This window comes from Triticum dicoccoides, chromosome 1B (assembly GCF_002162155.2).
Source record: "Triticum dicoccoides isolate Atlit2015 ecotype Zavitan chromosome 1B, WEW_v2.0, whole genome shotgun sequence".
NCBI lineage: Eukaryota > Viridiplantae > Streptophyta > Magnoliopsida > Poales > Poaceae > Triticum > Triticum dicoccoides.
The window spans coordinates 330,387,505-330,404,215 of NC_041381.1; the positions used below are offsets into that span (position 1 = coordinate 330,387,505).

Below are 16,711 nucleotides of genomic sequence, written 5' to 3' on the forward strand. Positions count from 1 at the left end.
TACCGTGCTGAATCCGATGTATATGATGCATCGAATAAATGATTGAGGGGGCAGATAGGAGAAAATTCCGGTAGTAGTGCTAAAATTGCATTGGACATTCCATTTCAGTATTATTGCATGTACTTTTCAAGTCCAGGAGGATATAAGAAAATAGTGTGGTTCCAAATCAATCAAAAATTTGTTTTACTGCGTTGAACGAGAATGGTGCTGCAACAACAGTGGGATTCCAACGAGAAAACCAACTTACATATAGCCATATACTATAATTAATCGAAATCCCTTGTGCTTTCAGCAGATTGAAAGCTAAAACAAAAAGGTCAACCAAAAAACTCTTGCTGGTGGTTTTAGCCGTTCGCAACAATTTCATGGATCCTGTCACTGACCTCCGGATCATCTGATCTGACTGCTAGCTTCATGGCCACTTCTTTGGGTCCGCTGATTCCAAATGAAAGTCTCACTAAAACTTTCACATTACCGATAAACACACCTGAGAGCAGGCAAGTGTGCGATCTCGAATTGTTTTGGACAACATCAGTTCCCTACAAACCAGAAGACATAAAGCAATCAATATTAAGATTAGCACTTCAAACTACTGCAATATATCATTACCAATTAATAAAAAAATAACAAACTAAAGTAAAATATCACAAATTGTACAACAAAACAACAGTACTTATTTCATGATAAAAATAAATAAAGAGAACATACCTCGCAAGGCTGCATGCCGAGGATGCTTATAACAGCACTCACAGCCTCGGCCAAGCTCTCCCTAACACCGAGTCCATACTCATCGACCCGCTCACTTTCCGGATCCATGCTTTCCCAAGCATTTCGGAAGTTCGAAACCCCCACCTTCAACATGTAATCAGCAGAAATAATTTCAAAATCTTCTAGCTGATACTCGTCCTCAACACCATCATCCTCAGCTTCACCTGTGGACGAATCAACCTGAAATATAGCAAAGTTGAGTAAAGCACATCAGTTTAATTTGAACCATTAAATTCAATTAACCCAGAGGCACACAGACAGCAGTCATGTTTATTACTACATGTAGATGCACACCCAAGTACCGAACTGACAATTTCTTCTTACTCCCCAAAAACATGTACGATTCTAGACAGAAATGATAGAGTCTGTCTTGTGTCTGCTAAAAGGGTAAATAGTACTACCTCCATTCCAAAATATAAGATGTTTTGGTAGGCTAACCTAAAATGAGTACAACTACTGACAGGACGAAGGAAACATCTGTATGGAAAACGGAAAGAGTAGAATACTAATAAAGTCAACCCCAAAATGAGCAAACATTTAGGTGGATATCCTTTGGTTAAGCCATCCTGAAATTCTAGGGTACAAACTGAGTTCAAAAGTGAAATAGCTGAGAATTACGAGGCACCGATTTCTGAAAGAAAATCATGAGAAGCATGCTTGATTTGATCTTCACATGAGGGTATTTGATTAAGACTAATAACAGAGATAGAGGGAGCATTACAAACAATACCTCTTTAACGATGAATTTCAATATATTTGAGAACTTCCCGGTGGCAAGGACACCTTCTGGCTTTTCGAAGGCCACAAAGGTCTGTCCGGGGGAATCATAAGGCAAGGATCTTAAAGGCTTCGATGCAACTTCTGAAAATTCTTCTGCCTCAGAAGCGTCAACAAACACCACGACCTGGAATAGAAGAATTCAGAAGGGCACTAACACTAAAAAATAACATATCGCAGGCATATTACATGAAAGAAGTTGCTTACCTCTTCAAGCAGTTGTTCAGGTATTGTATTTGTACAGTTGTATTGAAGCACAACATGCCCATCATAAATGTGCTTCACAACATTGACTGAATATTCGGTCTCGGCTTCAGTCAATTCAAAAGGTGTTGATGACTGCAAGAAAGAATAAGAAAATAACATATCAGATGTGTACCAGAGCCTCAAAGCGTATGCTTATCTTCCGTGAAAAGGACCACACCGTACTGACCTTAAAGAGTTTCCCAAAACCAGCAAACTCAGGAATGGATGAAAGAAGCTTCTCATAGGATGCATCAATGGTAGGAACAGGGCCATTGACAGCAGATGCTGGCCCTGTTGATTTCTTGCCTGTAGCCTTTTTCTCAGCAAGGGGTTGTGATTTTGTTTCCTTGGGTACAGATGAAATATCAAAAGGTACCTCTGATGGTTCCTGTCATCATATTACAAGAAAATAAGGCTCCAACAAATGACATTAAATCATAAAAGTGTTGAGATGCATACATAATTCCGCAGGCTGGCCTCCAAGTTAGCTAGTGGAACATCAAGTGAACCAAAGAGAAAGTCAGTCACATCCTTCTCAGTCTCACCAACAGTAGCTTCCCCATCAAGCAATTTGATGTAAAGTGTCGCTCTGTCACGGACCTATAATGGAGAAAATAGTGTATGATATGTCAGAGAAGAACGGCTTCTTGCCAGGAAAGCGGAGTTTGACTAGTCATTTTATCTGAAGATAACATTTTGTTTAGCAATTAGTACTTTCACAGATAAAGTTGGCCGTATGCACGAGGAAGAAACAAAAAAAAAAGGTGAGGGATTCCGAAGTTAAAAGGACCACTAAAATATACTCCCTCCGTTTCTTTTTAGTCTGCATATAAGGTTTGGTCAAAGTTAAACTTAGTAAAGTTTGACCAACTTTATAGAAAAAAATATCAAGGTTCATAATATGAAATCAATAATGTTAGATGCATCATGAAATTAATTTTCATACCATATAGCTTTAGTATCGTAGATGTTGATATTCTTTTCTATAAACTTAGTCAAAGTTAACAAAGTTTGACTTTGACCAAATCTTATATGCAGACTAAAAAGAAACGGAGGGAGTACAAAACATGGCATATAATATCTTCTTAAAAATTTCCACTGACCTCATCATCGCCATCAAACAGGCAACGCCTCAAAAGGACAAATATGCGAGGCTGCAATGACAAATGATGTTAGTGCAACAACTTACAAGTGAAGCAAAGAAAAGCCAAACAATGCAAGAAAATATATAAAGAAGTGTATGTATGTTGGAAGTACCTTGAGGGCATCAACCAAAGCACCAAACTTTGCCAATGTACTTACTGCACTAGCTCGAACAGTGGCATTTTCAAGTATCACCCTATTGTATATATAGCGTATGTATTTACTAGGGTCTGATGTCTTTGGCCCTTCATTTCCCAAAAAGTGAAGGATCTGTTCCAAGATTAAAAAACAGCAATTCCATTAGAATTTCGTAATTTATCATGAGCTGTTGGGGTATGTTGGCAAACTGCTTCTACATTCCTTAGAGAACTTATACTTAATATAGAGAAGTAAAAAATACCAACAAATATTTGTACAGGCTAGCCCCACCTAGACTGCGTTTTGCTTTGCGCTATATTATGATAATACAGCTTATCTGATAATTTTTGCCTATTTCCTACTTCCATAGTGAGTTTCCGCAGCAGATTATAAAATAAGTCAGCACAACAAAGTTCAGCAACCACAAACAAAGCATTAAGCATTTGAAAATCATTCTCTTGTTCAAAATGACAGCTTATTCTGCGAACTGTAGTAAACAAAGCAAAATCTCGCAGCTAGTTATAGTTTCAGGTTGCCTTATTTTTTGTTCCTGTTTCTGCAGAAGGAAATCCTAGTACATAGAGAGCAGAAGGTAAATACATAATTAAACTACAATATTAGGAGTTACTATGAAGTTTCAGTATCTTCACAATTAGTTTCCAACAAAGGATGAATTGGCAATCACCTGGGTGGACAGATACGTGAATTCGCAGTCTTCGATGAATTCACATAAGTGAAATAAACCACTTTCTTTAGCATCAGGAATATCCCTAATGAGAATGATAATTGAATCAACTATAGCTTTCTTGTAGTCAAATCCACCCTCTTCACGTAGGATATTGCTCAAAAAGTTCATCCTGCCAACATGTACACAAGTTAAAACCGCTGATAGCAAACTAGCAGTGATTCTTCATCAATATTATTAGAAACATATGCTACGTACAGTGAGCGATATTTGAGGGGGAACTTCAAGCACAAGGATCTAATTGCTTCTACAACAACAATCTTGAATTCGTCGGCTATGTCTGACATAAAGTTGGTCATCTGTTTCATTAAACGATCAACACTTGATTCATTGCCTGTCTTGAGCAGTGTGGTAATTGCAAGGGTTGCAATGCTCCTGTTCTGATCAGAGATTAAACTCTCCATATCTATGTTACAATTTGTAACGGCCAACGGATGAGTTGATGCAACCTGTAAAGTATCAAATGAACACTGGACCATTAGTAGGAACAAAGAAAGATAGCAAGGAAGTAATGAGCATGCAGTCCCATGAATAAAATAACATTGTGGTGCCAGCTACAATTAGAGAACAGAAATAAATAATAGTGGAGTGATGGCTTGAGCTTCCCCAAATTATGAAATTTGTAAACAGGATTAATATTCCGCCAGGCACAAAAAAAAACTAGTCAAGGCCTTTTCCCTACATATCATTAAGAATGATGGGAGTTTTCGTATAGTATAAACCATCATAATTGATAAAGATCAAAGTGTTAAGTGAAATAGTGATTGGAGTGACCTGTAAAAACAATAGGATGACGATATAGAGAATCAACAAGATGACAGTTGCATCTTCCAACCATATTATGTCTACTAGAAGATGGAACTGGAATGTTTATGTCAACAATTCATCGGCCCTTATCCACGGTTGGACTTCAGGAGTGTATCTAATATAGTAATATTTCAGACTTTAGGCATTTAAGGAAAACATGCTAACTTCAAGTCAATCAGAGTGAGTATTTAATACGAACACATGAAGGGATGGAATGAAGAAATAAAACTAGGCATCCTAAAACCATCAGGTTGGATTGGAAAATTGTGATACAATCAAAGTCATACAGATTACACGGGAATAATATTCAAGATAAATTTAAACAGGACAATATAAACTAGCACCCGTGAACAAACTAACCTTGTTGAGTGTGCGAACAGCGGCAAATCTAAGCACAGGTTTGGATGAACTTAAGAACAATTGCAGCACCGTGATTGCAGGTGTAAGCTCACGGCTGGTCACACCATTTAGATCAGTTATTGCTCTTGCAGCCTCAAGTATGACCATTTCTGCTTTGTTCCGGAGACAGGACTCCAGGAAATCAAAGAAAGGGCGGTCTCCACCTTGTGTATTCATGCCTGACTCTCTAATAACCTGTTTATGCCGGTCATGTTTCAGATGTCTACGCATATACAATTCTGCAGAATGCAAAAATCAGAAAACAGTACCTGGCTAGTGTACCGAATAAGTAGGCACTGGGCCAGAGGTGAGCGAACTGAACCCCTTGTCAGACTAGTGACAAGCTTGCTAACAGCCAACCGGTCATTTTGTCTAATCTGAAATTTAGAATTGAAACATGAAATGAACTATGTTTAGATGGCCCAGTAGGAAGAAAGCAAACAAAAATTCAAGGGTCATTCATAGGTCATTTGTCAGAGGTATAGCATGTTTTCATGGACATACTTGGTATAGCATTGCTTTGAGAGGGTACTTAGTATTGCATGTTTTCGAGAAGGTACTGAACTACTGATCATAGCATGTTTCCAAGAGGGTACTTATATAGCAAGCTTTCAAGAGAGTAAATAGTATATGTTGTTTCAAATAGGTGAATTACATATCTGCATGTAGCTTGATTCATTTGAAAAGGTTTCAGAGATGTATGTCACTACTACTTAAATTTAGCACAAAACTTGAACTCACTTGATGAAGTAGAGCAAGGGCATGAAACTGAACAAGAGCAGCTCTCGACTGTACAGCCTCCTGAACCTCATTGCTCCATCTTTTCACAACTTCCGGACTTGTCTGTTCAGAATTAAAGCATATGACAAAAACATTGATAAGAATCTGTAGCTGCCGGGAACCTGCAATTGCATAAATGCACAAACTAAAATGTAGCACAAACCTGAAGCAGGTAAATGCCACTAACAAGAGCTGCACTGGCAACAACAGGGTTCTTGTCAACGATAGCTTGCTTCAAATACCTCTCAATTTGGGTGAGAAGAGTCGAATCAATGATGCGGCAAAGAACTCTTATAGCATTCGCACGATACATATCAGTCTTGCTATTCATATCCTTCATCAGAGAACTTGTCACTATAATAACCTACACGCGATGAAACACAAATGAAGTCAATCTCAGAGCCCACAAAATGCACATAACTGCAAGTAGAAACCAGCATTCAGCAACCTCATCCGCTGACGGTGAGAGTTCTTTGATCATGAGGTACACCATCCTCCTAAGTCCAGCATCTTTGGACTGGAACAACTTGGTCGTAGCAAAGAAGACCTCTGTAGCCTCTACCTACAAGAAATTAACACAGTGAGGTACCTATCCAAGAGCACGGAACTAGCACAGAATCACCACTTTCCCATGACCCTCAGAGAAATAGCACTGCACAACATGTGATTCTCTGTACTCTTAGATCCCAGTTTAAAACATGTGCAATTTACTTTTTTACTCTGCTCATTATGTTCCAATAATGTTATTTACAGTGTTGAACTTGAGCAAAATAGCAGTTACTTTCAAAAAAGTACCGATGTTAAAACTTCAAATTTTCATGATTGCACCTGCGTGATGCCAAAGACATGTGGTTCGATCAAACAATATTGGCAACTTTACCGTCCATGTGGCTCAATGTTAGCTACCAGGCCCAGCAATTTGAATCCAGAAGCATAGCTAAAACACGATAAAAGAAAGATGGGATATACTGCATTGGAGTACCTTGGTAAAGGTGTCACCCTGGTTGAGCAGATATAGAAGCTTGGTGATCACCTATGGTAATAGACAATGCATCAGTACTCATCCAAACAAGTGAAATCGGAAGGGCGTTCGAGTTGAGGTGCGAGATCTAGCGGGAGGAAGATCAAAACGGGATTGGGCAAGCGTACCTGGCAGCATCGCCGCGCGTCGAGCTGCGGGTCGTGGAAGACGCGGGCCTCCTGCAGGACGGCGCCCTTCTCGATCCCGAGAAACGGCGAGTAGTACTCTGCAGCAAGCAAACGAGCATTTAATCCCCGCGCATTGTACTGCGCATGGGCATGGGAGCGGCGATCCGCACCGCGATCGAGCCAGATCTAGGGGTTCGGCGGGCAGCGGATCTGGGCACGCGCGACCAGACGCGTGCGCGCGAGCGGAGAAGAGGGAGAGGAGAGGGGGAGTTCGTTCGTGCGTGCGTACCTTCCTCGTCTAAGTCGTCATCCTTCTTCACGACTAGCGGCTGCGCCATGGCCGCTACTGCGGTGGAGCGATGCGCCCGCGGATTGGGCGCCCGGGTCGACGATGCCGCAAGAACGGCGGTGGGGCGCGGCGGCGCGAGGGCTCCCGCGAGTCTTTGTCTCGCGGTTTTGCGAGGAAGAGGGGAGGAGGAGGCGCTTACAGAAGTGGAGAAGCAAGCGGCATGGACGATGGATCTGAATCTGGAAGACGACGGGGAGGCGGGGGGCGACTCGGCAGAGTAAGGTGCAGGTGCGTGTTTACTTTCGATTCGATGGAACTATGCCACCTGACGTATTTTCCTATAAAAAAATTAATAGACTCCATGTATCTAAAGATTTCCCAAATAAAACAATCATGATACTCAACATCCTCGCAGTCACAACGATAGCAACGCAGACGATGAAACTGGAGAAAAATCTGAAAAAGAATTTGAAAGTTGTAAGCCGAAGGACATTTCCCCCTCCTCAGTCGTAACGGTTGATGCATCTTGAAGTTGTGGCTGGAATGAAAACCGACAAGCTTGCTCAAGCAAGACGGTAACCCTTTGTGCCGTTTTCGAGATAGCTGAGAGCGGAGGGCATTGTACCCGTGGTGAGTTAGCCGTGCCAGGGATGTCGTGGTTGATGTCGAGTTAGTCACCGTGGAGCCGCGGACGCAAGGCGGTGCCGTGTTAGTCAGGGGTGCAGTGGTGCAATGGGAAAAAAAAGGTGTTGACGAGGCATCACGTCGGGCTTGCCAAACCTGGGACACATCATGGACGAAGGCACGTATCGGTGTTGCCGGCACCGGACATGCATTGACGATGAAGAAGTCGGTGTTAACGAGGCGTTGCACTAGGTTTGCCAAGCCCGAGGAATGTCGTGTACGCCAGGCACGCGCCGGTGTTGCCAGCATCGGACATGCGTATACGGGGACCAGCACGAGTTGTACACCATGTTGTAGGGACTAGCAGAGGAGGACTCGACGATGGTTGCGACGCCAATCGGTGTGGGGTAGAAGGTGTCGATGTCGCATGCGATTGTCGGAGTAGATGAAGTGATCGGGAAAGATGACGACGACGCGGAGCGATGAGTGTTGGGGAACGTAGTAATTTCAAAAAAAATCCTACGCACACGCAAGATCATGGTGATGCATATCAACGAGAGGGGAGAGTGTTGTCCACGTACTCTCGTAGACCGAAAGCGGAAGCGTTAGAACAACGGGGTTGATGTAGTCGTACGTCTTCACGGCCCGACCGATCAAGCACCGAAAGCATAACGCCTCCGAGTTCTAGCACATGTTCAGCTCAATGACGTCCCTCGAACTCCGATCCAGCCGAGTGTCGAGGGAGAGTTCCGTCAGCACGACGGCGTGGTGACGATGTTGATGTTCTACCGTTGCAGGGCTTCGCCTAAGCACCGCTACAATATTTCGAGGAGGACTATGGTGGAGGGGGGCACCGCACACGGCTAAGAGATCAATGATCTGTTGTTGTGTCTCTAGAGGTGCCCCCCTGCCCCCGTATATAAAGGAGCAAGGGGGGAGGGGGCGGTCGGCCAAGGAGGGGGCGCGCCATGGGGAGTCCTACTCCCACCGGGAGTAGGACTCCCTTCTTTCCTTGTTGGACTTGGAGAAGGGGGGAAAGAGGAGGGAGAGAAAGGAAGGAAAGGGGGCGGCGCCCCCCTCTCCTTGTCCTATCCGGACTAGGGGGGAGGGGCACGCGGCCCAGCCCTGGCCGCCTCTCCTCTTCTCCACTAAGGCCCACTATGGCCCCTTAAGCCCCGGGGGGGTTCCGGTAACCCCCCGGTACTCCGGTAAAATCCCGAATTCACCCGGAACACTTCCGTATCCAAATATAGGCTTCCAATATATCAATCTTCATGTCTCGACCATTTCGAGACTCCTGGTTGTAAGTGCATGTTTATCCCTAAGGTGTTTTGGTGATTGATGACAATGCTTTTGCGGACTAATCGTGTGCCTTGAGTATTTCAGTTGCTTCGTCGTTAGGCACAAGACGGTTTGGTACCCCTCGAAGACTATTGAAGACGGTGGTGTGCTACGTCTCTTTTGGTGGATTGGAGTCGTAGGATAGCCGTTCTATTAGGAGGGGGTCCGCGGTGAAAATGTTTGGGTGGAATCATCACGTACACGTTTTCTTCCTTTACCCCGCCTTTCCCTTTGCGCTTTGGAGCATCCTCCGTTATCTCCTTTACTGTGCAAAAACAAGGATTCCTAAGTGCTGCTATTTGAGGCATGCAGTAGTACTGCTCCTAGGAGCGGTAGTACCGCAGGCCCTCGCGGTAGTACCGTAGGCGCCCACGGTAGTACTGCTCCTATGGAGTTGTAGTACCGTGGCCTCAGGCCAGGCTCAGCCTCTCTTGCGGCTGTAGGGGAGAATGTAATTTTTTACATCCGCGCCCAACGCGGTAGTACCGCCCCAGGTGCGCGGTAGTACCATGAGTCCTGGTCCGGCTCAGTAGCACGAGCGGAAGTAGGGGGAGATGTAATTTTTTACATCCGCTCCCTGCGCGGTAGTACCGCAAGCTAGGCGCGGTAGTACCGTGTCGCATTTTTGCACCGTTCGATTTTCAGCGGAAGTAGACACGGATGTATTTTTATTCATCCGTGCCCTTCCCAGCCTAGTCCATCCTGGCCCCGTGGTAGTACCTCAAGGGGGAGCGGTAGTACCGTGTCAGCGTCAGTACCGCTCTCAGCCTTGGCGGCTCTGGGCTGGACTAGCCCCTGCCGCTGCAGCGGTAGTACCGCGGCACATCACGGTAGTACCGTGAGCCCCTGCGGTAGTACCGCTTGTTTGGAGCGGTAGTACCGTAGGTCGCGGGCTGAGTTAGTGGATAACGGTTGGATTTGTCTCTCCACTATATAAGGGATGTCTTCTTCCTCTAGTTGACTACCTCTTCCATCCCTAAGCTCCATTGTTGCTCCAAGCTCCATTTTCGCCCGATCTCTCTCCTTAGCCAATCAAACTTGTTGATTTGCTCGGGATTGGTTGAGAAGGCCCCGATCTACACTTCCACCAAGAGAAATTTGATTCCCCCCACTAATCCCTAGCGGATCTTGTTACTCTTGGGTGTTTGAGCACCCTAGACGGTTGGGGTCACCTCGGAGCCATAGTCCATTGTGGTGAAGCTTCGTGGTGTCATTGGGAGCCTCCAATTAAGTTGTGGAGATTGCCCCAACCTTGTTTGTAAAGGTTCGGTCGCCGCCTTCAAGGGCACCAATAGTGGAATCACGGCATCTCGCATTGTATGAGGGCTTGAGGAGAATACGGTGGCCCTAGTGGCTTCTTGGGGAGCATTGTGCCTCCACACCGCTCTAACGGAGACGTACTTCCCCTTAAAAGGAAGGAACTTCGGTAACACATCCTCGTCTCCACCGGCTCCACTCTTGGTTATCTCGCGCCTTTACTTTTGCAAGCTTACTTGTGTTATATCTCTTGCTTGCTTGTGTGCTTGTTGTTGTTGCATCATATAGGTTGCTCACCTAGTTGCATATCTAGACAACCTACTTTGATGCAAAGTTTAATTTGGTAAAGAAAAGCTAAAAATTGTTAGTTGCCTATTCACCCCCCTCTAGTCAACTATATCGATCCTTTCAATTGGTATCAGAGCCTCGTCTCTTTATTAAGGACTTTGTTGTCCGAAGAGTATGCTTGACACCGTAGACAGTGGGGAGGAGGAGCACTCCAGTGTGAATCCGATCTCTTCTACGGGTGATGGGGAAACCACGGTGTCTCGTGAGGAATTCAGTGTGGCCTTGGACACATTGAAAACCTCCATGACAACCACGGTTGAAAGAATGTTTAATAAATTCTTAGAAGGACTTAAACTACCTACCTCGCCGTTGAAAGTGGGTGATCCTACTAACAAGGTGACGGATGCTAACTCCAACAAGGGGGAAGCTAATAGTGAGAAGGGTCCTTCTACTAGTGGTAGAAATGGCACCGGCGTCTTTGCCCATGTGGAACCTCCAACTTATGGAGGACCGATTCCCTTCACTCATTTAAATTATGCCGGCCCTTCTCCTAAGATTGTGAAAAATGAGGATTTTGATTCTTGGGTGTATCGCTTCAAGCGTCATTTAAATCATGTGAATACTAATCTCTGGAGAATCATTGAAGAAGGTTTCTATCCACATGACCGAAGCAACTTCACCTAGAGAAGCAGCGGAGAATCAATTCAATGAGAATGCTCTTTTCATCATCCAAGATGCTATCCTCCCCGAAGATCTCCCTCATCTTCGACCCCATGTCATGGCCAAAGACGCATGGCAATGCGTTGTGTCTCTCTATCGGGGAAGTGCTAGCATTCGACGCTCCAACTATGAAGTGGTGCAAGATGAAGCCGATGAGTTTGCAATGAAAGAAGATGAAGAACCTCGTGAGCTCTTTCGAAGAGTGACCAAACTCGCGGTCTCACTCCGAGATCATGGGAGCAAGGACACGAATGAAAATTGGATCAAGCGCAAGTTCCTCAAGGCCATGATGCCCTACAACAAGGCCATGTCCTCCGTCATTCGTCAAAGACCGGACTTCCACTCCATGACCTCAAGTGAAGTGTTGGATGAGTTTGTTGCAATGAGCATCTTGGACAAGGCCACCGACAACGCGGTGCTCCGCTCTCAAAGGGCAAAGAAGCCCAACATTGCCTTGAAGGCCAAGGTTATTGTGGAAGAAGAGGAAGAAGAGGAGGACGAGGAGAGCAACCCCGAAGATACGGAATATGATTATCATGAGCACATGGCTCTTGCTTCAAGACAATTTTGGAGCAAGAAGAACTCAAGGCCCAATTTCAACAAGACCAACTCAAGTGGCTTCAAGGGCAAGCAACGAGTAAGAACTTGTTACAACTGTGGCAATGTGAGCCATTTCGTTGCGGATCGTCCTTACGAGAAGCGGGAAGACAATGGTGGCAAGCTCATCCGAAAAGACAAAGCCAAGTCCTTCCCCAACAAGAACAACTTCACCAAAAAGACTCCTACTCGAGGGTTGGTGGTTCAAGAAGAATACCGTGAGGATGACGATGATGATGAAGATAGTGAAGCAATGGCCATGCATCCGTTGCCATTGCCACAACTCCGTGGATGTCTCTCTTCGATTCACCCAACGAGAACATCACCGCCAAGTGCCTCATGGCCAAAGCCTCTAACAAGGTAACCCCCAACATCAAAACCACCATCATTACTAATCCCTCTTTGACGGGTTGCATTGATGAATATGAGGGGTCTAATGAGGATGTAAATGAATTTGAGTCCTTTATGAGTAAGCTCAAGGGCAAATCCAAGAAGCACTTTGTTGCTCTCTTGGAACAACTTGGTGAAGCCAATGACATGATCGAGGCTCACGAAGAAACCATCTCTAAGATGGAATGTCATAGTCGTGACTATGCCGATGAGATATCGGATCTCTCTAATGCCCTTGAGGAAGAGCGTGGGCATCGTTTGGCTCTCGAGGAGTCACACAATGATGACCATGCTAAGTTAAAGAAAGATCTTGATCATGCTCTTGTTGTGTCTTGTGTGCTAACTCCCAAGAAGGCTAAACTTGGGGTTGATCATGCTAGACTCAAGGAGGAGTTTGATGTACTTGACAAGGACCACAAGGTCTTGAAGGGTGCTCATGCTAACCTCAAGGAGTCTCATGCTCAACTCCAAGTTAAGCTAACCAAGGAAAAGGCCACCTTTCCTCATATGGTATTAATTGATAATGCATATGCCACTAACCCGTGTTGTGAGCATGTGCATCTTGTGGAGGAGAATGCCAGGTTGAAGGATCAACTTGAGAAAGGCCTTGTGACATGCATTCAAGGTGAGAAGAACCTCAACGACCTTTTGAGCAATCAAAAGGAAGTTGTGGCCAAGGAGGGAATTGGGTTCGCACCCAAGTCCAAGAACAAGAAGAAGAACAACAAGACCAAACAACCTCCTCCTCTCAAGCAAACTTTCGCGAAAGAGGGAGAGGGTGCTCCTAAGGAGAAGAAGAAAAATGTGAAGGGTATTGATGTCAAAAAGGGCAAAGCCACCTCCTCCGACAAAGTCGGTGACTTTAACCCTTCTTATGTGTTGTGCCATGCTAGTGATGGGCATGTCTATGCTAAATTTGTTGGTTCTCCTTATGAGTACATTGAATGGTCTATTTGGGTTCCTAAGACCCTTGTTACTAACATCAAAGGACCCATTACAAAATGGGTACCTAAAACCAAGCATTGATCTCGTGTAGGTGTTTGCTTCCGGTGGGGGATCATGGTTGCTCGATAGTGGAGCAACGAATCATATGACCGGAAGCAAGGACTTGGTGGTGGACGTGCACAAGATTCCTTCTATGCCCACCAATGTCGAGTGGGGTGATGCCTCGTCTTCTAAGGTATTGGGTCTTGGTAAGGTTGTCATTTCTCATGATCTTACAATCGAGAAAGTCATGCTTGTTGAGTCCCTTGCATTCAATCTTCTTTCCGTTCGTCAACTTGCACTCATGGGATTTGCCACTTTCTTTGATATTGATACCGTGGCCCTCTTGTGGAGCAAGACTCTTAAAATAGCCTTTGCTGGGCATGTCGAGAATGGTCTTTATGTGATTAACTTTTCGGAGCAACCCACTAAGACCGCGACATGCCTAATGGCTAAAGTTGATGTGGGGTGGCTTTGGCATCGCCGTTTAGCCCACGTCAATATGAGATCTTTGCAAAGTCTCCTCAAGGGGGACCATGTCCGTGGACTAACAAATGTTAGTTTTGCCAAAGATCGTGCTTGCAGTGCTTGTATCAAAGGGAAGCTAGGCTCACCCTCCCACGACTATCATCTACTCGAAGAGACCCTTGGAGCTCCTTCACATGGATCTTTTTGGGCCTCCATCCTTTGATAGTCTTGGAGGTAGAAAGTATTGCTTGGTGATTGTGGATGATTATTCAAGGTACACTTGGGTATTTTTCTTCAAGAGGAAGAGTGAGACTCAACAAACCGTCATCGATTTTGCAAATGAAGCTCAACGTCAACATGATGCGAAGATCTTGACAATAAGAAGTGACAATGACACCGAGTTCAAGAACTACACCTTGGATGAGTTTCTTATAGATGAGGGGATCAAGCATCAATATGCTGCACCTTATACCCCTCAACAAAATGGTGTCGCGGAGAGGAAGAACCGGACGTTGATGGATGCGGCAAGGACCATGATGGCGGAGTTCAAGTCTCCATACAACTTTTGGGCCGAAGCCATCAACACAGCATGTCATGCATCCAATCGGCTCTATCTCCGCAAAGGCTTGAACAAGACTCCTTATGAAATACTTACCGGTAACAAGCCCAACCTCAAGTACTTCCGGGTGTTCAGGTGTAAGTGTTTCATTCTCAAGAAAGGTGTTCGTTTGTCTAAATTTGAGGCTAGAGCTTATGAGGGCATATTTGCTGGTTATGCTACAAACTCTCATGCTTACCGTGTCCTCAACAAGTCCACCAGACTCATTGAGGAGACGTGTAACGTGGAGTTTGACAAAAATAACGGCTCCCAAGTGGAGGAAAGTGGTACTTGTGATGTAGGTGATGAAATTCCTCCCCGAGCCATAAGAAGAATGGGTGTGGGTCATATCCTACCCATTGAGGAACCCCTCGTGGCCAAAGGAGAAGGACAATGCTCCACTCAAGTGGAGCCATCACCAACCCAAGACCCACACGCTTCCGAAGAACAAAGTGAAGGCCCTCAACCTCGTGAACAAGACCAAGGGCAAGATCAACCTCAAGATGGTGGTGAACCACCAAATGATGACCAAGGCCAAGTTCTCCCCCTCGAGCAAGTTCAAGATCAAGAGCAAGCTCAAGATCTAGAACAAGCTCAAGACGGCGCTCAAGATAATCAAGTTAACCCTCCTCCTTCCACATCCGAGGAGGAATTAGAGCGTCGTGCCGCGAAGATTGCTTCCAAGCTCACCACCAAAGGTCATCTCATGGAGAATGTGGTGGGAAGCCTAATAAAGGGGGTAAGAACTCGTAGACAATTAGCAAACTATTGTGAACATCACGCGTTTGTCTCTTGTGTTGAACCCCAAAAGGTCTATGAGGCGCTCGAAGATCCGGATTGGCTCAATGCCATGCATGAAGAACTCAACAACTTCGAGTACAACAAGGTGTGGAGATTGGTGCCAAGGCCGTCGGGGAACCACAACGTCATTGGAACCAAGTGGGTATTCAAGAACAAGCAAGATGCTCATGGGAACATCATTCGCAACAAGGCAAGATTGGTAGCACAAGGCTACTCCCAAGTCGAGGGTATCGACTACGGTGAAACCTTTGCTCCCGTTGCTCGCCTTGAATCCATTCGTTTGTTGATTGCTTATGCTTCCCATCACAACTTTAAGTTACAACAAATGGATGTGAAGAGTGCTTTTCTTAATGGTCCTATTCATGAGTTGGTTTATGTCAAGCAACCCCCCGGGTTCGAGGATCCCTACTTCCCGGATCATGTGTATCAACTCGATAAGGCTCTCTATGGCCTTAAGCAAGCCCCACGTGCGTGGTACGACCACCTTACCGAGTTGTTACAAGATCGTGGATTTGAAGTTGGGCAAATCGATCCCACTCTTTTTACTAAGAAGGTCAAAGGGGAGTTGTTTGTATGCCAACTATATGTTGACGATATTATCTTTGGTTCCCCTAACAAAGTTTTCAATGAGGAATTTGCCGCTCCCATGACCTCTAAGTTGAAGATGTCTTCGATGGGAGAGTTGAAGTTCTTCCTTGGTTTCGATATCAAGCAAAGAAGAGAAGGTACCTTCATCAACCAAGCCAAATACACTCAAGACATGCTCAAAAGATTCAAGCTAAGTGATGTCAAGCCGACTTCTACTCCAATGCCTACCAAGTGCCAACTTGACATTGATCCCAATGGTAAAGCGGTGGATCAAAAGGTATATCGCTCCATGATTGGCTCCTTGCTTTACCTTTGTGCATCTAGACCAGATATCATGTTGAGTGTGGGAATATGTGCACGGTTTCAAACCGCACCGAAAGAAAGTCACTATGTGGCGGTCAAGCGAATCTTTCGATATTTGGCTCATACCCCAAACTTTGGCTTATGGTACCCAAGAGGAGCAAACTTCAAGCTTGAAGGTTTTTCGGATTCCGATTGGGCGGGAGACAAAGTGGATAGGAAGTCCACTTCCGGAGGGTGCCAGTTTCTGGGTTGCTCTTTGGTAAGTTGGTCTTCCAAGAAGAAAAGTTGTGTGTCTCTCTCGTCCACCAAAGCGGAATATGTGGCGGCCGGTAGTTGTTGTGCTCAACTCCTATGGACGAGGCAAACTTTAAAGGATTACGGTGTCATTTGTGACAAAGTGCCTCTTTGGTGTGACAATGAAAGTGCCATCAAGATTTCTCTCAACCCGGTGCAACACTTCAAGACGAAGCATATTGAGATTCGGTATCACTTCATCCGGGATCATACTATG

The 16,711-nt window shown here is 45.0% G+C and overlaps 1 protein-coding gene across 1 annotated transcript; it reads right to left on the reverse strand.

The window, feature by feature from the left end:
- Positions 1-90: 90 nt before the first annotated feature.
- Positions 91-7,501, reverse strand: LOC119333325 (coatomer subunit gamma-2). The gene is made up of 18 exons (XM_037606261.1): positions 7,242-7,501; positions 6,953-7,050; positions 6,786-6,836; positions 6,252-6,365; positions 5,967-6,167; positions 5,765-5,866; positions 5,293-5,400; positions 4,985-5,218; positions 4,016-4,266; positions 3,758-3,929; positions 3,049-3,204; positions 2,895-2,945; positions 2,251-2,391; positions 1,979-2,179; positions 1,753-1,884; positions 1,499-1,672; positions 709-948; positions 91-539 (listed from the first exon to the last, which is right to left on the reverse strand). Exons 1-18 carry the CDS (start codon positions 7,288-7,290, stop codon positions 345-347), a joined length of 2,670 nt encoding a protein of 889 aa, XP_037462158.1. The 5' UTR covers positions 7,291-7,501; the 3' UTR covers positions 91-344.
- Positions 7,502-16,711: the final 9,210 nt, after the last annotated feature.

What these genes read in the sequence shown, in the direction of transcription:
- LOC119333325 (XM_037606261.1), bottom strand. Translation starts at nt 7,290, where the DNA reads ATGGCGCAGCCGCTAGTCGTGAAGAAGGATGACGACTTAGACGAGGAA. An exon ending in ACGCGCGGCGATGCTGCCAG is followed by an intron (nt 6,837 to 6,952) that starts GTACGCTTGCCC and finishes CTATTACCATAG; the next exon opens with GTGATCACCAAGCTTCTATA. An exon ending in CTGAACAACTGCTTGAAGAG is followed by an intron (nt 1,673 to 1,752) that starts GTAAGCAACTTC and finishes CTTCTATTCCAG; the next exon opens with GTCGTGGTGTTTGTTGACGC.